Raw genomic sequence first — 25,694 nt, forward strand, 5'->3', positions numbered from 1 at the left:
AACATATCCAGGGTAACTAAATTCACTATTAGCAAGTAAATGGATAATGATGTGAATCATACCCAAGTTCGTCTCCCGCACTGATGTTCTTGCAGGCGAAGAACGCGATGTGAGGAAATCTGAGGTCCTGGTGAGAGGTGAACACTCGACAGGGGAACAGATTCGGCTCACAGTGATGGTTTATGAAGCGGCTGATGTTGCCGTAGAAACGTGCGTCAACACAGTACATATCACCCACCTGAAACAGCAGAGGCAGAAAATAAATTGAGAATGCTTGCAGAGTGATGTCAGAGTAAAGAGAAAGGAATATGAGATTTATTCAGCAGGGCTCAATAAAGATGGGCTGTCTTTTTTGTTTGTTTTAAAGAAAAAATGACAGAAAAAAATTTCAGATTTTAGATTTTTAGATAGATTGGTAGGATTTTTTAAAAATGTTTTAATGTCTCTTATCCTCACCTAATCAAGGATGCATTGATTTGATCAAAAATACAATATGAACAGTACTATTATGAAATATTACAATTGATAATAACATTTCTATTTTAATAGATTTTAAATTATTCCTCCTGTGATGACAAAGCTGAATTTTTGGTAGCCATTAATCCAGTCTTCAGTGTCACATGATCCTTCAGAAATAATTTGAATATGCTGATTTGGTGCAACAGTTGTGCTGAAAACAGTTGTGTTTGATGAATGTAAAGTTCAGACGAACAACATTTTTACCATCACTTTATGTACTTATTGAATAAAAATATATATATATATATATATATATATATATATATATATATATATATATATATATATAAGCTTTTTTTTGCACAGGCCTATCTAAAGGGTTAATGGTGCCACCTGGTGATCAACTACAAATTACAAATTTGACCTCTTCACCACCATCAATCAAGAATGCATGATTATATGGTGTCATGGCTTTGCGATCAAACAATGTTGTTATAATGGAAGTCAATGGGGCAAAAACAGCCACGAACAGTAAATGAGGGAGAAAAAATCTGATGCTGCACATAAACTAACAATGCATCAAAACCAATGTTGTTACTAATCTTTCACGTTCAAGACTGTGATAAAGGTTAAAAAAAATCCAGTCCACAATCACTTTTTATATTGAAAATAAGTCATTTTGTTTGATTTTTTTTTTCCAAAATTTTTTTCCAAAATTTTTTTTTCCATCATTTATAAACTGGGCAATAAAACAGTAAAAATCTTGGATTTTTTTGTAAACAATTAGTAGTTTTGATCAGGACTGAGGTTGATTAACAGATTTATGCAAAAAATATATATATTTATATGATACATTTTTACAGCAGTTTAATTTAGTGGATGTTTTCATCCACAAACATAACGAAAGGGTTGTAAATTTGCCCACAGTTTATTTTTGAGGTTTTGAAAAATTTCAAAGCATTTCCCCAAAATATGTATCAAAATAAGATTTGTCACCAAAAATCATTCCATTTGCTGAAACACTGTTGTGGCCAAATTAAGACTCAAAAACACCCCATAGTGGATGAAAACATCCCCAACAACCCATAAGAGATATATATATATATATATATATATATATAAAAATAAAAAAATGATTTCTCAGCATAGTTGATTTCAGTTTTACACTATCTGGCACATAAAACAAATTGTGGTTGCTGGTTTGATTCTTCCTGTCTCAGTGGATGGTTCTTGGCCAGAATAAGCTGCAATGCAGTCCAGATTTTATGCCAACAATCTAACATCCAGCTATGCAAGAAGGCCTAAAATACAAAATTATCATTGTGTATCCAAATAAAACATTCCTCTGAGCTGACAGGGGTCAGCTAAATTATTTCTGCAAAATTTGCTCGAGGGAGTGCAGATAACCCCACAATTGAAGGGAGCAACAAAGAAAGGTAATGTGATTTTGAATGGGAGTCATCCTAGGATCGCAATACCTTACTGTCCAGACTAAAAAGATAGGAGTCATTCTCTCTGACATCTGCTTCGGCGTCAGAGATGATTTCACCCACGTATCTGTTAGAAGGAAATGAGACATTAGGGTGCAAACACACTAAACACATATCCATAAACTAACACACCTAAACTAACATCTGCACAGCCACACACACTGTTAGACCTAAACTCATTCACAGAAAGACGTAACACAGGCCTTAATGACCTTTAGAAATATAGTAAAACACAAAAAGAAAGCAAATAAGAAACTCACTCGCAAACAAACGTTCCTTGCGGGATATCCTGTAATGTCTTGACACCCCATCCCATCATCTGTGTTCTGAACAACTGCAGTCTTATCCTAAGAAATTATTTGAGAAGAAACCACTCAATTCAGATCATATACTACAAATCATACAACAAGTATATGTGAATACTATTATTAGTTGGTTAGGGTGATTACTCGACTAATAGTTCACTGATGGTTTTTGGAGTGTGCACATTTCCTGTTTTCAAATATTACTAAATGAAATTGTATAAAATAAACTTCAGATATTTATGTGTACATCTCATACACTATAACTAAATTGTACTATATGACAGATATAGCCAATATATGAGCCATCAGCAGTTCTCTTCTCTAGGAGTTTTCAAACTGGGGTATGCAGATCTTTAATTAAAGTAGAGAGGCAAAAAAAAAAAAAAAAAAAAAGTTTCAAAATTTTTTTTAGGGATGACAAAGTGTTAATTAAATGTGTTTATTAAATTCTTTTAATGATTAAAAATTGTGTTAATGTTTCTGCTTTTTAAAGAATGGAAATCATGAGATCACATCAGCATCTTTTTTTGACAAAAATAAAGAAAATCTGAATATATTTGCATATATTCACATAAATCTCCATATTTGTGGGTATTTATGAAAGAAACTCACATCAGCCTCACGACGTCTTGATGTATGTGTTAATATTGTTTAACCTGACAGCTGTTGAAAAATGTAAAGGGGGTGGGGGGTAATCGTCCAGAATGTAAGTGGATGTGAGGTACCTCAGTCCATTCTGTACCACACGGTTTTTGCAGGTTCTCCAGCAAGAGCAGGCATGGTTGCACTCAAATATAAGAGGCGGCTCCTCATTGCAGAATTCGGGGAGCAGACGACTCTCCTGATGCCACAAACACAAAGCATTTAAAATCTCACACAAAAAAGCACACTGCAACAAAATTGTAACAAAATTTTGAACAAAATGTCAGTGCCGGTGCTTGGCCATACAAAGCTTGCCACCACAATGCGAGGTTAATGTGAGTGGTTTTCACTTTTTAGGGCATTGTTATGAATTTGCTAAAGTGTTCCGGGTAGTTTCTTCATGGTTACTTACTGGCCTAAGTTAACAGAGCTTCTCCCAAGTTTCTATGATATTATTGTCCCTAGATAATGTTCATATACCCTTTTTTATTGCTTAGATAAAGATATCAATATTACATAAGGTAGTTTAATACTATCTAGTCAGGACATTAGTAACTGATCTTTGATTTAGTACCACTAATAATTATGACCAGACCATCTCACACTGTCTTGTACTTAATTAGTTCCACCTCTAGGTGGAGATGTTTGCTTAGTCAAATGACATTAACAGTAGTTTAGAGCAAGTAATTAATGTAGTTGTGCTTCAAAATTACCCAAATATTAATAGATATTTCATCACAGTAACAAACAGCTTAGATTTTAGGTTTGATGGACAGAAATTGACTTACTTTATCATACCAGCAGCGCAGGCTGAGTTGGCCACACATGCAGCTAGCTGAGGAGCAATCGTCTTTACAGACGCAGTACTGCAATGTGAAATAACACCATTATTCCAGTTTTTCCTTCCTATTACTCATTCATAGTAATGTCTTAGCTAACCAGCCAAATTATATTTGTCAGGTACATTGCAATAACGATTAATATCCTAATATCAATGAACACTGTAAAGTATTACCATAAAAACAACATTTCAGCTTGTTTACCTGCAAGTGAGTGATATTTTTGTCAATGTTCATTGGGGACGTCACACAGCTATCAGGGACATATTTGTAGTTGTCAGGACAGGGTTCGCTGTCCACTGCGTTCACGCACGGGACAGGGACTTTCTCGTAGCCTCTGGCGATGTCCCTAAACACAATTAAACTGTCATTAATAGGCTGGTTTAGGTTGTAATTTTGGTACAGATATACATGACGATACTTTGAGCTGGAGGACATTGAGATTGTGTTAATCTACCTGTTGAGAAGCTTCTCTGCAGGGGCAGCCTGGTTCCTGTTAGCTTCTCTTTGCTTTTTGGTGGCTTGAAGGGCGTTCCAAACCTTCGAGTTTTGACTGCAGCACTCCATGGGCGTCTCTCCCTCCTTGTTCTTAAGGCTTACATCAGTGCCCCGTGACAGAAACAAGCTACAAGAAGCACAAAAGAGGCATACTTAAAGGATAGGATAGACTCACAAAACAAAAATGAAAAATATTTAGTATGAATTTATTTATTAATTAATATTATTAATAAATAGTAATACAATAATTCATTTTTTATTTTTATTTTGTGTGTGAATCATACACACACACACACACACACACACACACACATATGGAATTGAAGCACAAATTAATAAACCAACTAGTGGGATGTAAAAATGTATGTAATTCATCTGTTCCTGTGGCGATATTATATTCAGGGCTCTAACCAATCACTGTAACTGAATGCCAACAGGTCAATAATAACATTTGTCCAGGAAATGATGAAAGTAAGCTTTTATTGCTAGTGTCCAGCTCCAATAAGTCTACATGACATTGATCCAGTCTCCAAATAAAAATGCTGCTTTAAGCTGATTAGAATCTACACAAGCACCCGATTAAGACTGCAGTACATCGGATATGGATGTAATCCTTCAGTACCGTTATCTTCTAGGAGGATGGCTCAGATGTCCCTAAATTTTAAATAAGCCTAGCTCACTACAAACCTGTAGTGAGATTGAAAGGAAGTTTCCCCAATCAATCCATTATCCGTCTGGATCGATAACATCTAGTGGAGGTTTACTCACTTTACACAGTCAAGCCGGCTCTCCCGTGACGCTATGTGCAGTGGTGAGTCTCCGTGGATGTTGACGGCATTGAGATCACATTTGGCATCCAGAAGGATCTCTGCTATCTCCACACAGCCAGAGAATGCTGCCCAGTGCAGACAGATATTTTCCTCCTAGAATCAAGGTTGACGATGCAACAAATTAAAAACACTTAGTCATCTAAATGTATAAAAGAATTCAAATCATGACAAAGTAAACTACAAAAAAAAACAAAAAACTGTAAATTGGCAGATTAAGCTGTAATTTTGCTATATTAAATTGAGGTTTCCACATTCAAAACACAGCACACATACCTTGTCTCGGATGTTGATATCAGCCCCTTTGGAGAGCAAGAGTTTTACTTGGTCTACATGTTTGTACTCTGTGGCCCAAATCATGGCTGTCCAACCTCCATCATCCTGAGACAGGAAATGCAACTTCATTAGAAATCTAAACCTTTTTCGTCTACCCTGATGAAGGCTTCCAAGCAGAAATGCATTGGAATATTTGGATATACAATGAAGTTTCCTTCACCACAAGTGCTGTTAATCATTCATTGGCTCCAAGGTCTACCACTGTCCATAACAATATTCAAAGCACCGTTTATTTAAAGAGTTAATGATCAGTATTTTCAAAAATATGGTTTTATTCAATCTCTATGCAGGCATCTCTCTTTTAGAGCTCTTAATCTCTTTCAGAGCTTGGCATAACTAGAAAAATTGCATATTCATTATAAAAATGCCCATGGTGCTTTAAGATTTTATTTTCATTTTAATTTACATGACTTTTCCATTTCTAGAAACCACACTTTCAAAATGAATTAATGTAAATCATTTTAAATGACCCTGAGGCCCCATTGTGGGCTTTGCCTCTTATTTGAGGACTGCTGGTATAAAGCCCTTGCTTTAAGATAAAAAAAAAAAAAACATTGCTTAAAGTTTAAGACAAAACTTTATAGATGGATAAGTGAAAAGCTCTTTGTTACGGTTATTAAATGTACATTTGTACAAATGTTATATATAAAGCAACACAATCTCTATCGAGCTCTTCAGAGGAATTACAGAATTTTCCAAAATGACCAAATATATTTTGGGAGTTTATATTTAATAGCACTACAATTTATCTATAGCAAATTTGGTTAGAAATTGCCTGGAAAATCACCATTGAATCAATTCTATTTCTAGGGCGGAGCAAATCCGAGCAAACAGGAAGCGGAGTAAACCAATCAGAGAAGGGCGGATATGACGTTAGCAAAGCGACAAGAGAGTCAACAGCGAAAAGTTAATAATTAATTTATGTTTTTGGTAATTTAAAACTGAATTCACGGCTGAATAGAACAAACTCTCGGGTCTCGCGTGTGCAATCTTTGTTGATATTGAAGGGACTTTCGCCGCACTAGAGTGACGCTGTTTGCGTCACTGAAATAAACGAATCTGATTGCATGGTACGGTTTGGAGTTGACTCGAGGCGCGACGGAGGGCGGACTGACCAGACTGATATATCTTGTAGAAGATATATCATTCTGGACTTGCCAGGCAAGGTTAGAAATGCCTTTTTAAATTCCAATGTCATTAAAATAACTTATTAAAACAATGTTTCTCTTTGAGAAACTCATTACGAGGATGGAGGGGGAAAACAGTTGTGTTGACAAGTCTTCCCTAGGAAGGAGGAGTATTGGTGCAGTTGTCTTCTGAAATTCCTCAGATATGTTTAGCAGATTCTAATGACTCAAATGTTGGAAATCCCCCAAAACACCCTTCTCACGTTCCCAAAACATTTTTAAAAATGTTAAATGCACAGAAGGTCCAACACCTGGCAGTTAATATCTATAAGGCCTGTAGACAGCAGATGTTGTACAATGGCAAAATGGCCAGTCTTAGCAGCAAGATGGAGACATGTTGAACCTTCAACATCCTTAAAAGAAAAGGAAACAGGATGTGATCAGTGTTCAAAGAGAGTTAATGTTCCTCCAAAAGCATTTGATAACAGAATGTTGTATAAACAGACTGGCTTATCAATCCTCTTGTTTGTGGCTGCTGACCTTGTGAGAGACAATGGCTCCAGCCCGCAGAAGATAGCGTACTGTTTCAAGATGGTTGTTCTCACAGGCCTCCATTAGGGGCGTCCGCTGGTCCTCATCACACATGTCAAGGTTTGCGCCAGCCTGAGAAATAAGATCACGATTTTCATGACAATGTCAAAGTCATTGGGGTCGTGATAAGCCATATTTGTAAATGAGATCTGACAACTACTACAGAGGAATATGTTTTCTCTCTTGTGTTTAAAAGAAGTCATTCAGGTTTAGAACAACACAAGGGTGAGTAAATGATTAATTTTCATCTTAAGTTAATACTAGTTCACTAGCATCTGCCCTCACCTGCACCAGCATATGGCAGACTTCCTGATGACCTGCTTCAGCTGCTACATGGAGCGGTGTGCGTTTGTTCTGGCTCTCCATTTTAAAGTTAGGGTCAATCCCATCCACTGAGAATAAGAAAGATGGTTTCCAGCACAAAGCAGACAGCCATGAAAAAAATAAAACAACTTTACTAATCACTCTTACCTAACATCAGTAGGACCTTCTGCAACTCCCCTTGTTTGGCAGAAATATACAGTTGTTTTGGGTGGAACCGGAGCTTCTTAGGTCTTGGAGAAGAAGAAATGGTGGGAAAGAATCAGTGCAATTCGCACAGGAGTTCACAATGATTAAACCCCATTTTAGTATAGAATAAGTGGCTAAATCAAATGTCATAATAGATGGTTTTACTTACTTCTCTGCATCTAGAGCCAGCAGGACACTTTCCAGAGTTTCTTTAGGTGGTCCTAGTGGAGGTCCCGTTGCAGATCCTGATCCTACAGACCCAGCTTTGGAGCCCACAGGGGACACAGATGTGTCATGTGACTCTGGATGTTTGAGTAAAGTGCTGTCTGCTTTGCCCTCTCCAAGAACAGAGAGCCGAGTGGACCTTTGATGACCAACAAATCAATTTAAGGGCAAAAGTTGGAGAAACAAATAGAGGAGAAACAAAATATCATCCTACAAGGACATTTCCTACTTAGGTTTGTTGCAAACAAACAAGAAAATTGCTGAATTTGCACACTGAATTCAGTCCAGACTAAAAAAAAAAAAATCTAGTAAAATAATATTATAAACTGCTTGGTGCAAAAATTGTTTGTTACTTAGGTTCATATAATTAAGCAACTGGCACATACCCTCCAGTGGTGGTGTCTGCTTTGCCCTCTGAGGTGCTGGGCGTGCAGGAGCTGTGGTTGAGAGGCACAGTTGACGTTGTATCGGCCTTGGCAATGGTGACCTCTTTCGCTTTGCTGACCTCCTCTCCACAGTGTGGACAAAAGCTCTGACCGTTGAGCACCGAGGCACAGGCTCGATGAAACCGGTGGGAGATGTTCACCTCTGGCTGACACTCCATGAAGGTGCCCTACACGACGGCCACATGAAATAACTTTGAGAGGTTTGCTCAAATGTGGCTGAAGTAAAAAACTCTGGAGCTTTTCAGACACATGCACTCAGTCAAATATTTCTTGGCCATTGGCTTGTCATGCTGTCATTGAAACCCAATCAAAGACCTAAAACGTTCTCTTGGGTAAAGCCAAAGACTCACGGCTCTGCAAAAGAAGCCACAGCCTGGGCAGCACTGATGTTTGACCATGCCTGTGCGATGGTCCTCACACAGAACCAGCAGTTGGACAGAGTTTGAAGGCCTCATCATCTCGTGCTTCAGCACTGCACTCTGACAACGGCTCAGCTACCCCCAGAACAACAGGGAACCAATTAGAATAGAGTTCAGAACCTCGGCTTTTAAAAAGAGTAAAAAAAAACTGTATTGTAACATAAAACAGAATGTTACCAAAAAAATGAAGATGCCAAATATTCAGCAGTTAGATGAATCCTAGGACCTTCTGTACTGAACTGAAGTGAATATTCACCTGATCACATTTCAGAAACTGTCCCCAAACTGTATTCAGATGGTATATAGCCGGGGTTCTCAACTCTGGCCCTCGAGGTCCACTTTTTTTTTTTTTTTTGCAGAGTTTAGCTCCAAGCCTTACCAAACACCTGAACAAGCTAATTAAGGTCTTCAGGATTACTAGAAAGTTAAAGGAAGGTGAGTACAATCAGAAAGTGGACCTTGAGGGCCAGACTTGAGGAACCACTGGTATATAGCGAGACAATGCATTCTTGAAAAATGCAATCACTGCAACCATCATTGCTCTACATATTCACAAGGGCAACCATCTCACCTGACCATCAATGCTCTCAGTTGCCATACACTTTCTGTCCGCAAGCGTGAGGATCTCTCTGCTCTTGGGTGTCTCCATTCGACAGCTGCAGAGGGGAAGTTCCTGCACCATGTCGCCGTCTGTGCTTTCCACTGACCCTGAAAGAGCTAAGAATCACCATCTTTAAGACTCAATTAATCACAAAAGCCCCCAAAAACCATCATTTTGGAAACACAGATGGCAGGAAGCCAATGTTACTTCATAATCATATGTATATCAATGATAAACATTGGACAGAGCACACAACGCTTCTGATATGCATTACTCTACAACAGACACATGGCCACCAGGGGGCACCACATCGGTTGAGACTTGATGACCCATTTTATCCAAGATGGAGGCCACCACAAAGGCCTGACAATACTCATCGTCTGAACTTTAAACAAATATGTCTTTCTTAAGATGCTATGCTTGAAACCAATAAAAAGGAAAAGTCCAAGATGTAAAACTTTAATATCTTAGAAATTTCAATCAGAAACAGACTTCCTTTTGCACTTCCTCATTTAGTCAAAAGCAAACCATCATTTTGATTTACAAGTTCATTCAATGCTTTCCAAGTTAAATAGCAAACAGGATTTTACTTCACCTGAACTCTGAGATGTCATTAAGGCTTCCTGTGCTGCCAGGTTGAGGGAGTTTAGAGGGATTTCTTTATACTCTTTCCTGCGGTCAGGAGGGGCTGATGGAGAGCTCTGGCTCTCAGATTGAGACTGGAACTCCATTCCTGAAATTATGATGGGACAGACATAGAAAGATTTGTAAATTAACTCATATTAACAGCTGAGGTGTTGCCCTACAGCAGATATTTCAGGAAAACATGCATTTAAACACTTTCTGTACCAGAAAGTCCTTCTGTTTTCGCTTTCAGTTTCCTCTTGCGTTTCCTTGATGGTCGGAGCCAGGCGTGGTCTCCCTTGGCTTTCTTTTTCCATTTCTTTTTCAAACTGGACTCTGAACTCTGAGGAGAATAGAAGTAACTTACAGTCCACAAACTGAAACAAAGCATTAACTCAGGAACCTAAATTCAGATCTGGGAAACATATTTGTCTCAAAGCATTGCATCTAAATGACTGATACTTAGTGATATTAGAGAATGTTCAGGAGCTCACCAAGTCTGATTCATCCCCTTCCTCTTCACCATCCGGTGACTCCTCTGACTCTTGTTCTTCTTCAAGAGGCTTATGAATGAAAAATGAATGAATAAACATCCTTTCAGGGGACTGTAATGATTAGTTAAGCCACTCTAATTTCAATGTTTAAGTAACTAAATGACAAGATGGAGGAAAATAATGGATGACACCATTTTTCCATTGGCTCATGAATCCCTGCAGCTTTGTTGCTGAATTCCCACCTGAGAGATTGAAGCTATCGTGGGTCCCTCCTGAGAAGCTTTGGCTCCGTCCTCAGTGACCAGCTCCTCATCTTCCTCTGTGTCTTCTCCTTCCTCTGACTCTTCTTCATCAGACTCATTCTCCATTCTCTCTCCATTCACATGCACGACCTCCTTTGGCTGCTGTGAAGCCAAGGAATAAAAAGACAGGCCAAGGTTCACATGTCTTGGCCTCAAGAAGTACAGGAAAAGTCAACCAATTAGCAATGCAAAAATATTAAGAAAGGATTACTAATGGCCAAGACTCAGCCTAACAAGCTACGCAACTTCTCAATATTACTTTTATGAACAATATAAAAGGTAGTTATTCACTCTTTAGGTGTGAATCTGGTGGTTCAATCTCTGACCTGAGGGTTGGGTGGAGACTGGGACATACGCTGAAACATCTCCAGAACTGTGCGTTGTTTCAAGACTTTATTTTTCTTCTTGGGCACAAGACTATACGTTCCCATCTTTCTTTTCTTCTTCCTTGACACGGCTGCTACTGAGGGAGAGACAGGTCTGGGTTCAACTGTCAATGCATAAAGAGAGAATTGTGGAATACAGGCCTGTTTACAAGCACTTTTTTCTCTGTAAAAGGAAAGTAATAATTTTCCTGTGAAATGCAGGTTGGATTATTTACATTCCAATTTGAAAGCAAACTTTCAACTGATGAACGTGCTGCTGCCAAAACTTCAACAAACAAAATATGCTGTTAAATACTATTTTACCAGACATTTCCATTTGTCGACTATTTTCAGGCAGAAATAAATGTTGAGAGAGTAGCTGAGTTTGTTAGCTGTATATTGTGCAACTTTAATATGCAATCTGGCTGTGCCTAAAAATATAGATGTAACATAATACATCATACTTCATTTTCAATTCAATCCTTAATTTAAATTTATAAAATAATAAAAAAAAAACAGAAACCAAACTCAATCAGTATTAAAAAAAGGTAATGATTTGCTAAAGATTACATTTATTTTTATATTATTTAACTTTAGGTGAGCATTAAATGACAGCAAAGGTAATCTAAGTAGTAAATAACAACAAAAATTGGGGAAATGAGCAAAATTAAATGTCCAATAATGGCCAATACAGAAAACAAAAATCTCTAATATCAAACGATAACCAATATGGTTATATCAATGTACTGACATATCGCCCTTCTCTGAATTTTACGATAGATATGTTTATGTAAAGAAAAAGTAAATGGAATATGCCATACCAAAAACAGCATTACAGTGACCAGTTTTGTTGCAAAGAAATGTAATACAGTGTATAACCTGTGTGTGGCTTGGCTGGTGTGGTGTTTAGTACAGATGTGGCGTCAGTTTGGCTTTGAGGTAGCTGATTCTGGATTGGAGATGGCTGTGGCTGCACTGCCTCTGGTTTGCCCACACCGTCATCTTTCACCACGACTGGCTCCTTATTTTCCCTATTCAAAAGCTGAATGAGGAACAGAAATGTGATTATATATATCCATGATCATGATTCATGAGCAGACCCAAAATAAAATTGTAGGATGTTCAGAGCTGAATGCACTGCTGTCATGACTAGTGCAGCTGATGTAGGAGAAATTTCATGGAGGTAAATCCTCATTACCTTTAGTGTCTGGTTTGAGGCTGGCCTTGACATAGTTTTGCGTGCTCGATGTATCGTTGGTGGGGGTGTATTCGATACTCTGCCGTTTTTAGTCTCAGTTTCTGCTCGCCTCTCCATTGGGCTCAGTCCTAAGCTTGCAGCACCATTTGAAGAACCCTGGTCTGGGGATCGCAGCATAGAAGCTGAAGGTGGTGAGCTTTTAGTCCCATGCCCCAATGTGGAACCCCCTACGGGGGACCAGTTAGTCCTGTGTAGGGCTGACACTGTGTCTTCCTGCTGTTTGCTTAGAATATATCCATTACTGCCCACTGTAGAGCCATGGGGCGGCTCAGTCTCTGACAGTCCGTTCTCCATGGTTGAGGATCGGGCTGGTGCAGAAAGGTTCTGTTCAGTTTTCTTTGTGTCCGTGTTTTCATAGGTCCCATTCAGCTCAGTGGCCTCTCTAAGAGGGTCTGATCGCCCGTCTGAGTGATTTTCATCTCCACCTACAAGAAAAATAACAGAAAACAGAAAACCTAACAGTTACGGAATTGTTGTTCTGGGTTCAAATCGAGTTAAAAATAAAGCAAAAATTGCATAAATTGCACTTGGAAGTAAACAGTGCTAATAATAATGCCAATTTTTTTGTTAAAGCAAATGAATTCTTCAGGGGAAAAAAACATTATTTCAGCTGTATAGTTCTGTAAATCATTTTCTTTTAGGTAGGACTACTGTTCTAGGCGGATGAAGTTAACACATATTTATTTTGCTCCAAAACATGTAGAAAATTCTGCAATAAAAAATTTAAATAACTCACTAAACACTAAGAAACAAGTCAAAATGTGTCAATACATGGCTATCAACATTATACCACAAATGCTCAGATGTATCAAAACAAATGTAGTATATACCCTCTTCTTGATCACTGCGAGACTCTTTTGTCCCCTCAGACTTCATGATTTCCCTCTTGCCCGAATTCCCATTGGCCAAACTGGAGGGCTGAAAAGAAGCACACGGTTGAATTATTGGACTTCCATAACATATGAAATGTTATGAAAAAAAAAAAAAAAAAATAGTATGCAAACCATGCCTATCAGAGCATTAATAAATAAGATGTCTTTTAAAGAGAAGGTAGAAAATGCATGAAACAATACATGAAACTTCAAAGTCCAAACAAGGCTGATGGCAGGAATAAATTAAAGTGGCAATAAGAATGAAAGCAGATCAAATTAGAGTTTGGATCGAAATTAAACGACCCTCTGTTTCCCAAAATAGCAGATAATCATTATGGCCACTAGCAACAAAACACAAACACTGGCACGGAAGAAAAAACTTGGAGACATCATTTGGGAATGTGAGAAGCTTATCCCACAGGTTCAGTCTAAACAACATCTGAATAACAAGGGCTTTGATTGGCTTGGATTTGAGCTGTCAATCACTCCTGAGTCAAGGTAATATTTTCACGAGACTCAACATCTCCCAATGCCATAAGCCACAAAAGGTTTCAACAAACGCCTACTGGTTCATCACATCTGAAAATTCCACACAAGAATAAAAGAACATCTTTACTGTAAATTAACCAGTCACGACAAGGCCAAATACTATCATGATATTTATAATAAAATGAACAGGAAGAACAAATACAGTGGATGCCAAGGCTCAGTGTGCTCTTGCTCCCTAATTGCCACTATTTTCTCTCTGTCATTTTTCATGTTCTGGCTGAATTGGTCACTTTTATTCTTGGCTACTGGTCCACTGGAAGTAGACAGCTTGATCCGGAGACTGATAAAGGCCATTAGGAACATCTTTCCTGCTCCGAAAGTGAAGCAAAACAAACCACTGGTAACAAATCCCTGTTTCAGCAAGGAATTTCTGATCTCCCTGCAAAAACAAAGACACATTTAAGATAGAGAACAGACTTCAAAGAAAGTGCTCTCTAATGATGCATGGAGAGTCCTAAAAACAGACCTCGATGGATGTGACAAAAAAAAATTAAGAATCTGAAAAAAATGTGACATTCTGCCAAACACACCTACAACATCATGCTGGTACTGTCAGATACGCCACATCCCTGAGATCTAATGCGATTGGAAGAAAACGCAACTCAAGAAAGAGTGTCCAATGCCTAGAGGTCTCGTTCCTAAAGACAATGTACATCTACAGGACTCCCATACAGGTCAACTTCACTTTGGCCTGGGAAGATCATGCATAATCCTTTGAGGTACTACTCAAAGTACCAGGTAGCCAGGAGAAACCTGCAATAATCTCAGGTGACCACCTTCATCAAGGATTCCAGCTTCACCCAACTGGCTTGTCATTGAAAAACATGCTAAAAAAACACAATAGGAAACAAACAGCAAGGAATGAGGTGATAAGATAGACTTGTTGATTTTTGCATCTGGAAGCAAAGACAGACGTCCTCGAGCCATGCAACTGAAGTGGTGCATAAAGTCTCACTCACATACCAGCCTCAAACTACTGGAGTGAATCTCTGCGGCCAGGCTCAAAAAGGAAGAGGTAGGTCACAGGGTGCAGTAATTACAAGCAAATCCAAGCTTTCTCCCACCGTTTATCCCCTCCCCCACCCCAACCTCGATCCCCAGACCTCATCTGATTGGCAGACGCACCGGCTGCCTTCCTTTGCACAGCCAGAAAATGTCTGCCGCTCGTTGGAGCTGCTCTTGCAACAAAGGAGGTCGTGTGGCTTTCTGTTCCTCTCTCTCACCACAAGGGGAGCCACTTCATAATAAGAGTCCCCCTTTTCCCTGACCAAACCAGGCAAGATCTGCCCCACTGACACTACAAAGTCCCCATCACACCTTATCAAATCAGACCAGCAGATTGTGGTTAAACTCCGAGGTCTGCCACATTGAGACGTTCTGTCTTGCCAGCATTCAGTCTGCATCTCTGATGCAGTCATACCTTGGTGACTGCAAAATGTCTTTCGTTTTGAGCGTACCCTTATTTAAAAGCAATGAACTGTAAGCAAATCCTTGGTCTAGATCTGTTTCCCAACTGTTTTTGTCTTTTGTGCCTCAATTGCCCCATCAAGTACCCCTCCATCCACAGTAACAGCACATTTATTCATGAACGAAATCCAGATTAACAAGTCATTTGCAGTCTTTGTTAAGTGGCATGTAATTAGCACCAAAACTCAATTTATTCAAGAGAAACAACACAGTCATTAGTACAATCTTTAATGAGAAGACAGTAAAGAAATCTGCTTCCTTCTGAAGTCTTTATATATATATATGATTGTCTACGAGTGTCTCATTACTTAATTGCTTTGTTTAATCAGAAACAAATCAGAAGACAAATCATATTAATTCAAATCAATTGACAGGACAGTCATAATGTTTGTATTTGAATTGATAACATCTGTTTAATAGGTTTTATGCAACAAAGCTGAAACCTTTAAGATGCCCCCTTCTACCCTGGTTGGGAATCATTGGTCTAGATTTCTTCAGAAATTAGTTTAGAGCATTTTCCTTATCTTAGAAAAACATTCTTGAGGCATAAAGAGAACAGCTGAACTGACAAATTTCCTCTTAAAACATGACAGGGTCTCAGATAAAGAAACAGTTGCACAAGATAATACCCAAATTTGAGCTAAAAACCTCTAGTTATAAAGGCTGATGGTTTAAAATATCTAAAAATAGCTAGTACTGACATTAAGAGTTCATCACATATGGACTGACACAGTGCTGTCTAGTGAGCAGCAATGGTCGACTAATAACAACAGACTAGCTAATTAGCTAGGTTGACTAATCCAATTTTTTTCTTTTTAGTTTTCATATTAAATTAGCATGGTATTCTTTAGATGCAATACAGTTTAAAAGGTAAAAGATCCCTCTTGTAAAACAGCAATTAATATAGTCTCAATCACTCAATCAACCTCTGTAATTTTATGACTTAAACACTGTATTTTGCCAGACAGCTGAAAGAAATGCATTCAGTATAGTTTCAAGACAGAGGACCCTAGTCTGTGCACTAGCTTCAGATGTTAAAGGGAACTTAAGAGCACACCAAGTTCCCTACTACTTCCAAAACTAAAACCAAAACGAACAACCATTTTCCATTCACAGACTCTCCCAAAATCAAGTCAAGAACTTTTATGTTATCAATATACTGTCAACCATCACCTTGAGTATTAACTCCAGTGATCTTTTCGTCGCCAAAACAATTTCCAAGAAGACCAGCTGAACTGGATCCCAGATATCAGCTTCCACATTCCTCTTTTTGAGAGAAAAGCATTTGACTGCGAATATCCAGTTGTTTCCCTTGATCTCCCCCTACAGGCTAAACAGGGAACATGCTCAGCAGAGGAAGAGGAGGGAAGGGCCTCCTGCTCCCTTCCACCATGTTGTAACCACAGTGTTTACTGATACGACGAGCCAGGCAGGGAATGCTTTCCACTGGATATGGCATACTGGATTGGGATTTGGGTGGATAGGAGACCAACATCTATCTACGCCCAGCAACACATCTAGGGTTTATATCAAGAATTGAGACGTAATTAATGATTAAGTTCTGAATTGATATCAAATAATATTTTATATATTCTATTTTCTGCTGCTACAAAATTATACACACACATATAAAACTATATCAGGGTTCATAAGAAAACACAACCTGTCTGAACATTGTCTGGATATCACCCACTTTAACTTCATGATGTCAGTTTTTTTTTTCCTCATAAATAAATGCCTGCTACAATACAGAAAACTAAATCAGCTTAACGTTCTATCAAAAGATAGCTGGGATCTATTTTTCCCACTAATGACCTATTTCAGTGTCCATGGAGAGCGCAAACGCAGCATTACTTTTCAACTCTCCAGCAATAAACAGATTTTTCCATTCCACATGCATACAATCAGCTTCTCTGGTATCTGCTAGAATTAACCAGCTGCCCAGTGAGATTTTTAAGACTTGACTTGAATAATCTGAGCTGTGGACTCAGAGGTAAATGTGACGGAGGTTTCTCTCATGCCATTTGGCAGCAGAGATTAAAGTGCAAACAACAAAACCCCATAAGGTTTTTGTTGGCCTAACCTTCCTAATAGCTTCAACACAAGCCGCAAGTCGAGAACGCAATGTCTTAATGAGGACGTATGAAATATGAGAGCGCTAAAAATGATTCACACCTTCATTTCAGTTTAATATCCAGTTACGTGTGCAGCCAAACGTCAGAGCCGAAGCCACAGTACCGTGTGTCAGCTGTGGCTGTGACTCACGCATGAATGGCAATCAATGAAGAAACCAAAATATGAGCCAAGGCACAGGACAATGTGACCAATCCATTGAAAAGCAACAAATTAGGACTGAAACAAGTCTGATACACAAAAACTAGAAAGGATTATCGTCGCAAAATGAATCCAAAATGAATGCAGCACAAAACAAATTGAAAATAAACATGACTTTATACCACTGCGTTTAGTCAGTTCACATTTGGAGACATAAAAAGAACAAGAAATAAGATAAAAAACAACAGGCCTGTTGTTTTTTTGGGAAAAAACAACAGGCCTCATTCTATAGGTCTTGCAGCAAAGACTAGCCACTAAACTGTGTCATCAGTCTTGTCACAGAACCTGTTTCTTGTTAAAGCCTCTCTGCAACTGGTCTATTTCAAATGCTTCTCTCAGGAAACGTACAAAAAGCAAGTTTTCCGAAGTACTCTAGTCTAGTCTCCTCAAATTGGCAGCCTAGGATCTCTTAACAGGTCTGGGCCTGCAAACTTTGTTCTTCCTGAACAATATGTCTATGTTCGCATACTACTCTTACCATTTCTGTAGGATGTAGTATGCATACTGTGCACATTATGCATGAAATACCCATATTAGCCATTGGGCAAAATGTACGAATTATGCATCAGAGCACACAAAGAGAAATACTGTATCCCACAATGCAATGCCCCTACAATCGACTTGACCTGCCAACCAATTTCCAGTGTAACAGATGAACCAGAAGTAACATCAGCCATTTCCAACATCAATATTTAATCTGACTGCCAAAAGTTAGAACCCGTTATTTAATGTTATTTAATGTCGCCATGAAACAGAAAATGTGGATCGTCCGTTCTTGTGTGAAACGGCTTCACAAACAAGAAAAATGTAGGGCAGGACTTGATTTTGTCCATCTAGAAAAGATTGGATTGTTCACATCATTGGACCGGTGAAGAGATGTTGCGAGCGAACGTTACAAAAAAATATATATACAAAAAATATATATATATATATATAATAATGATGTGCACAGAAATAGCATTTATAATAAAGCAACACTGCATAAAAAAAGGAATTGAAAATGTATACAAAAATAAAATAGTATGCAGTACGCTTTGGGACGTCTCCACTCTTTAGAGGCATCTAAAACCATTCAGATCCAGACCAATGAAGATGACAAAACAGGCAGAATGAAGAAATACAAACTAAAGAAAGCTACAGAACATCAAAAGAGATGATTCAAAATGAGATGCGAGCACATAAAACTGAACCACCACTTGTTTGCTTGCCCAGTATTGAGAAACCACTCCTCTTCTCTTGCTTTACATTACTCTAAAGATCAGTGCCAACAGAAGAAACAACCATCTGACCACAGACGCTATTAATCCCCTGTTTTTTCTCCCAAGACTTCAAACGTTGACTCAGACCTCTGTGAAGGAAGGAAAAGCCACTGTTGAGGGCTTCAAGCTCAAACGGATTTGAGACACTGCACACTCTTGTTTCAGCTGAGAGGGCCGTTGACTACAGCACTGGCTCACAGCTTAAGAGGAAGACTGGGTGCCATATTTCAGTCATTTCTCAGAGCGTTTCTCTCCTCTGAACATCAATGGACTGAAAGTGAATGGTGAGATGAGTAAGTGATGGCAAAACACAAGGTATCAAGATGATCAGTCTCAAACGATGCACATTCAGAACCAGCATGATGAAGAACCCAAGCATTGAATCACCGAAGGTGTTCCTCCATTGGTTTCATACCTGCTTTCACAACGATGGCCTCCGTTGAGGGAGAAAGAGCTTCGAGCTGACTGCTCCTCTTTTCTCTTCTCCTCCCGCATGCAAGCATTCAACCGGCTTGTTGATCATGTGACCTAGAGGCTCCCTCTGTCGGCTGAGCTAGCTAAAGCTCACACTGAGCATGCTCAGTCAGTTCAAATTTCAATTTTTTTTCTCTCCTGAGAGCAGGGCAACAACGATTTCAGGCAGCCATTTCATTGCTGGAAAGGACCAGGAAAGGTATGGTGAAGCCATAGAAACATGAATCTCTGCTGTCTACCACAGGAACCAGGAGTAAGACTGTGTTATCCTTAATCTGTTGTCATCTCTCAAGAGGTCTTTATCTCCACTGAGCCCCTTAGTAGGGCACGGATGTCACAAGAGACACAAGGCCCAGAGAAGCCAGTGGCAAAAACATTTCTTAATGCTGGTATAAATCAAATCTGTCTGAAAACAAGCTGTTTGGTACACTTGTATTTCAATCAGATGCAGAAATCAACATGCTGCTTTATAAACGGGCTGGTGGTCAAGCATGTAATTGCTAGCAAGGGCTAATGAAAAACACTGAAGATATATAGTCTTAACGAATCAGCTTCAATTCCCCTGGAACCAAAACCGAAATCATTCAGCACTTTTATCAAGGGCTGTCTACTGAAGTCTATGAAGGTAAAATGACTCCTTTAAAAGATACTTTAGGAATAGCATATTTAACAGATACACAGATATAGTTTCAACTACACAATCTGGTATATTTCAACAAGCCGTAAATACTAATCATGAGGAAACATACTAGCGCAAGACAATTCATTTTGCTCTTTACAATGAAAAAGTTGTTTAAATATTCCACTAAAACAAATAAAAAAGCAAGTTAATTCCATGCCTTTTAGCTTTTAGGCCATTGATATGCTAGTGTATTTCTAGGCTTTCACACAGTTTTGTAGTTTTGCAGGGAAGACAGGCCAAAAAAAATATTAATGACTCATCCTGCACTGCACTGATTTTTGTCCAATCAAATGATCTAGAATGAGAATGCCCTGCCAAATCATGATTAACGGATTACACAACTTAAGCCTATTGGTTATTTAAAAAAAAAAAAAAAAAAAAAAAAGAAGCAACAAGCCCTTCAATTTTTCCCCTCCCAAACTTATTGTTTAAATGGTAAATACACTATCGTTTCTTTTTTCTTTTTCGTATCATTTTTTTAATGTCTTTGAAAGAGACACCAAGACTGCATTTATTTTATCACATATACAGCAAAAACAGTAATATTGACAAATATTATTAAAATTTAAAATAACTTGTCACTTTTGATCAATTTAATGTATCCTTGCTGAAAAAAAGCAAGGTCATCATTAGAGTGAACAGTTTTGAGGTACGTGCGGCTTATTCGCAAAAATCCATGCAGCAGACACACAAGGAAAAATGAAGCGAGCGTGCCGTAGTTACGTATTCTAAATGTATTAATGTCTTCAAGCCATGCAATGGATTAGGTAGGCTAGCTGTTTATTTCGAAACATAATAAAGGGTCCAAAAAAACGATCAAACAAGTGATTTTACTGAACATAAGAACTACTTAAGTACATAGAATAAACAACAATTAATAATATCCTGGTTGAGTGATGATCTTCCAGCCCTGTTTCAGCTGTGAGCTCCTATTCTATGGCGCATGGTAAATCAAGACCTGGCAATCTGCAACCAAACCAATCCAAGCGCGCTCCAGCTGTAAAAGCGTCCGGCCCACCACATCCAAGATCCAGTTTCCATTGGTTAAACTTTCGAAAGAAGTTGGAAATCACTGCGTCAAAATCGCGACACGATAAAGATCCCAGAAGTCCTATAGCTTTAGCCAAGCAGCATGTCATGTCACTCGGTTATCTTCGCATTGTCTTATGTTGTGTTTGGGCTCGTTCCAGACCACCTGCTCTACGTGATCTACTATAGTTTACTAATGTTTTGCGAAGTTACAAACTGCTAGTTGAAACCTTAAGTCTTTCTGTTATGTATGATGATTTTACAGATTATGCAGTTACTTTTTGTGTTGGTTAAGCAAGTGGTTGTTAAAAAACATTGGGATTTGCATTTAAGAGGTTAAAGTTAACGATTAATTGATTGTTAATTTAAAACAACGATCGAACTTGGGAATTTATGTAAATTGACATTCCTATTTTGAATGGTAGCATATGTAAACACACACACACAAATTTTTTTAAATATGTATGGTCATGGACAGTCTCATCAGGAAGTAGACAGTAATACTGTTTTATTTTCCTCCAACATTGCCAGGAACCATGTAGTAATGTTCTTCCAAATGGTAAAAAAAAAAAAAAAAACAGCTTTTCACAACCCCATTTTTTATGACACAAATCTACACTATATCTCCATTTTTCAAAGCTATACAAAGCAGGAGGCCTATTCGGTTCATAAATTGTAGCCCTGTAGGCTATACATTGCTCTCTGAAAGAAATCTAGTGCCCTCATACTAACCAATACTGAAATCTTAGGTATACACAGCTGTTCCATGGCTCTAAATTCTTCCACAGTTCTAATACATTTTTCCTAGAAAGATGCAATATATGGTAATGACTACTTTCTATATGAGGAGAATGAATTGCTTTACACGATAGCGAAACCTTTGCAGCAATGAAATAGATCTTAACAAGAACGAAAGTTCATGAAATTCCTTTTGATTTTGTAAGAAGCATTTCTCAACACGCTTCAAGGCTTCGTCTTGCAACCTTGGCAGGGGCAAGAAAAGTCTCTTGATTGTCATACTGCCAAATAACTGCACTACTGACACCATCACAGATCGGAGCTTCACAACTGAAGCCTGCATGCTAGGAGTTTCACTGCCATTTTGTAGTCACCTCATACCACTGACACTGAGAGTCCGCTTTCCCAGAAGCCATGTTTATCATATTGAGAGGGCCCTGAAGATCTTTTCCACTGAGCAACAATGTAGTTTCATATGCTTCAGTTGGATTTTCTATGCTTTCCTGGTTTTCTACAGCACAATGATGGAAAAGAATGAAGTAAGGAGGGAGATATACAAACAAAGAGAAAAGAGAGCGACAGTTTGGCTATTTATCGTGGCCTATTTGGATGGCCTATTCATTCCTTGCATTTATAATATCTATACACACACGCACACACACACACACACACACACACACACACACACAGAGTTGTGTTTTGAGAAAATGAATCCAGATGGCTTCAGGCATGCAAAAGAGCTTCTTACAAATGCAGAAGGATCCTAGTATTCACCTCAATGGAATCTACACCAGGACCGGTCAGTGAAACAAAGCTCATTGCCAGCAAGAGAAACAGCAGACTATGTTTTGCACTGCTGATTATAGGCAGCCGACATCACACGGGTATCAAGAAAAGCATCAAGAATTGCCTGCATAATTGGCTCGATTTGCTTGGCTGCTCAAGTTTATCCCACTTTCAAGTTCTTCTTTCCTGCCACTGAGGACAAATGCAAAAACATTGTAGCAAACCATCTAATAATGCCAATAATGTTCTTGTCTAAGACTTGACTGGAGCTTGAGAGGCTACAGTTTTTCCTAATGGTCGATGACTTGGCAAGTGAGCTTTAAAAGAGATCTAAGAGATCAAGATAATTTGTGGGGTATTCTTGTCAAGTTGATGAAGACACATGGTACGCAACTTGAATACAGTTTTGGCGTACAGCTACAGCTGAAAAAAAAAAATCCATGCAGGAAAAATCCTCTGCTTTCAGATTTGGGGTGAGCGCAGGATGAAGTCTCAGAACAGAGATTACAAGTTCCTGCCCAACTTCAAACAGGCCTGCTCTTCAGATGCTGGAACGTGAGCTTAATCAGTTAATCAGAAAGATGACATGTAAATCAGATGATATCCAAAATCAGAAGAAACACTCATTTCCATGCTCCGAAACAACAGAATTTTAGAGTACCGTTTAGAGTCCATTCCTTTCAAAAAACCAACAGCAAACCAGTTGGGAGCAGCAGCTATCTGGCCACGCTTGTTCCATTGACCACAAAAGCAAAAATGAAGATGGAAATAATCCTGCTTCATCAGAGGGCAAACCCTCCAGCAACAAGGTTGTACCTGCCTTAAGCAGTGGTCTTCATTCATGGGGGAGGTGTAAACAAATTTACACTCTCCAAACGACTAGCTATCTTCCCACACATGCACCGTCCCTGAGCACAGGTCACATGACCAGCTCTCTGTATAAAGCTCTGACATGGCCCACACTGAGCATGCTCAGATTGAGCTCTACTGTTCTTCATGAAGAAGGAAGAGCAGAAAAAAAAACAACACTGCAGCCATTTCATGGAACGGCATCTAGCTACAATCAATGGGCTCTTTGGTGTCTTTACCCCTGTTACTGTTGCTCAATCTTTTACCCTTGTGATACTTTGAAGGTTTAATGAGAAGCAATACATAACAGCACTTTTTGAATAAGCATATATATCAATGTTTCACTTGGGTTTGAAATGTCAAAAATATGCATTTACACATGAATTATTACGTGTCAAACTTTGTTTCCTCCAATATGAAAAAGAAAATGACAATCTTAAGCACTGTGGTTTGGCTTTTAAGCAAAAAACTCCTTGAGCTGATTTTAAACAATGTTACATAAAAATGCAAATTATTTGTCTCTTAAAATGGGTTTTACATATCTAACATACATTTTCTATAATAAATATTTATCTGCTTTGAAATGTAATGTCAACAGGAATTATAAATCAAAGATCAATAAAATGTACACAATCTGGAAATGATTGTTTGATTGCGAAAACCACTCGAAAGAATCAGGCTAGATTTTTTTTTTTTTTTTTTTACATGGTAAAATAAAGTTGAGACCTTGTCTAATGTAGTTCCCTTTGATTTCTGCAAAGCAAGTGGCACGAGTAGATCCACAAAATAAAATATGAAGCCTTAAAGCTGCAGTGTATAATAAATCTCATATTCCATATTAATATGCAGACAGAGACAACTATACGTAAACCATGAGACGGTTAAATAAAATTTTCAGCAATATACACTTTAATAAACAGCAAATAAAGGAAAAAAAAAAAAAGATTTTCAGTTTTGGTCAAAGTTGTTTTCAAGAGTAAACTGCGTTTCTCCGATGATGTGTTTCAGTGTCTATTTCATGCACACAACTAGATGCACGATTAATCATTAAAAGATCACAATCTCAATTCAAACACCTACGCAATCTTATTCCTAAATGACAACGATTCTCCTGTGTCTATTAAACCTTTGAAAAAAATCACATTGGAACATTCAGATCTGCGTAGGCGCTGAGCCAGAGAGAGCAGTTGTCATGTATAAGTATGAAACAGCTTCACAAACAGTTTTTCCAACCACACAGTATCGTTATTTCTGCGTTACAAATATTCTAAATATCACAGAAGTACTGGGATAAAAGTTTATAGTTCGGATATAAACACTGATGTCTATGGAAGTGATCAAAAAAAGAGTAAATCACCTTTTGAAAGTAAAGGCTGATTTATACTTCTGCGTCGAGTGTACGGCACAGCAACGGCGTAGGCTGTGCGTAGCACGCGTAGCCTACGACGTAGCCTGACGTGCACCTCTTCAAAAATGTAACAACGCGTCAATTCTACGTGGACCGCAAGCGCTGTGATTGGTCTGCTAGAACCCCTCCCTCGGGTCAAAAAACTGGCGCGGAGCAATCGGAGAAGAGCGAGCACTTTCAACTTCACTATGAATGAAAAAACACTCTGTTTCAGAAGACACATACAGTCATACTGCAACAAAAGTCATTACCTATTTGCCGCTTCTCTGCCGTTTCTGTTTGTAAGCTTCTCTGACAACGTACATGAAAAGCTGCTGCTTCTTCGGCTTTTGTTTTGGTACTCAACATGACCGCGGACACCGCCTCCTAGTGGTCTGCATGCACGTCGGACGCAGGACAACGACGCAGAAGTATAAATGAAAACAGACGCATAGCCTACGGCGCAGAGGCTCCGGCGTAGGTCCGACGCTGAAGTATAAATTAGCCTTAAAGCCGCGGTCACACTAGACTTTGAACGTGCAAATTTTTTCCGGATGCTGTAACGGTCGTGATATGACTTCACGGTCTACAGCGTCTTTTTAATAAACATGAATTCAACACATAACTTAAAGTAATACATTTAAAATGTAAAAATATAGAACTTACTTGACTTTACTGCAAAAATATAATTCTTTTAATTCAGCCAAGAGGTCATGCCGTGACGAATCGATCTTCTACTGGTCGCACGTCTTCAAGTGATGCGAATTCGCAGGTCAGAGTTCACCAAACTTGAACTTTGGAACGCAGCGAAATGCGAAATTTTTCGCACGAGCTTGCGTTTCCGGTCTGACACATTCGCATGCGTTTGAATGGAAGTCAATGGAACGAAAAGTGCAGTGTGACCGCCCCT

The 25,694-nt window shown here is 38.7% G+C and overlaps 1 protein-coding gene across 12 annotated transcripts in view; it reads right to left on the bottom strand.

Annotated features, from left to right (window-relative positions):
* The window catches only part of ehmt1b (euchromatic histone-lysine N-methyltransferase 1b), a 35,001-nt gene that overhangs the window by 3,307 nt on the left and 6,000 nt on the right, over positions 1 to 25,694 (bottom strand). The window contains exons 1-26 of one of the 12 annotated variants that reach the window (XM_048166493.1): positions 23,210 to 23,466; positions 13,189 to 13,276; positions 12,299 to 12,783; positions 11,980 to 12,142; positions 11,062 to 11,225; positions 10,676 to 10,837; positions 10,434 to 10,502; positions 10,165 to 10,282; positions 9,911 to 10,048; positions 9,286 to 9,431; positions 8,646 to 8,789; positions 8,236 to 8,462; positions 7,794 to 7,988; positions 7,586 to 7,668; positions 7,400 to 7,506; positions 7,064 to 7,186; positions 6,835 to 6,936; positions 5,337 to 5,441; positions 5,002 to 5,156; positions 4,193 to 4,360; positions 3,940 to 4,084; positions 3,685 to 3,762; positions 2,980 to 3,095; positions 2,210 to 2,296; positions 1,938 to 2,016; positions 63 to 238 (exon numbers count right to left, since the gene is read on the bottom strand). In XM_048166493.1, the coding sequence (XP_048022450.1) occupies positions 63 to 238; positions 1,938 to 2,016; positions 2,210 to 2,296; positions 2,980 to 3,095; positions 3,685 to 3,762; positions 3,940 to 4,084; positions 4,193 to 4,360; positions 5,002 to 5,156; positions 5,337 to 5,441; positions 6,835 to 6,936; positions 7,064 to 7,186; positions 7,400 to 7,506; positions 7,586 to 7,668; positions 7,794 to 7,988; positions 8,236 to 8,462; positions 8,646 to 8,789; positions 9,286 to 9,431; positions 9,911 to 10,048; positions 10,165 to 10,282; positions 10,434 to 10,502; positions 10,676 to 10,837; positions 11,062 to 11,225; positions 11,980 to 12,142; positions 12,299 to 12,783; positions 13,189 to 13,234 (3,581 nt within the window). In that variant the 5' untranslated portion in view covers positions 13,235 to 13,276; positions 23,210 to 23,466. Of the gene's footprint in view, positions 1 to 62; positions 239 to 1,937; positions 2,017 to 2,209; positions 2,297 to 2,979; positions 3,096 to 3,684; positions 3,763 to 3,939; positions 4,085 to 4,192; positions 4,361 to 5,001; positions 5,157 to 5,336; positions 5,442 to 6,834; positions 6,937 to 7,063; positions 7,187 to 7,399; positions 7,507 to 7,585; positions 7,669 to 7,793; positions 7,989 to 8,235; positions 8,463 to 8,645; positions 8,790 to 9,285; positions 9,432 to 9,910; positions 10,049 to 10,164; positions 10,283 to 10,433; positions 10,503 to 10,675; positions 10,838 to 11,061; positions 11,226 to 11,979; positions 12,143 to 12,298; positions 12,784 to 13,188; positions 13,277 to 14,742; positions 14,852 to 19,254; positions 19,709 to 22,536; positions 23,163 to 23,209; positions 23,467 to 25,694 lie in introns of those variants that run through there. The other 11 variants (XM_048166490.1, XM_048166483.1, XM_048166485.1 and 8 more) reach the window with 11 other exon arrangements.

This window comes from Megalobrama amblycephala, linkage group LG18, assembly GCF_018812025.1.
Source record: "Megalobrama amblycephala isolate DHTTF-2021 linkage group LG18, ASM1881202v1, whole genome shotgun sequence".
NCBI classification, from domain to species: domain Eukaryota; kingdom Metazoa; phylum Chordata; class Actinopteri; order Cypriniformes; family Xenocyprididae; genus Megalobrama; species Megalobrama amblycephala.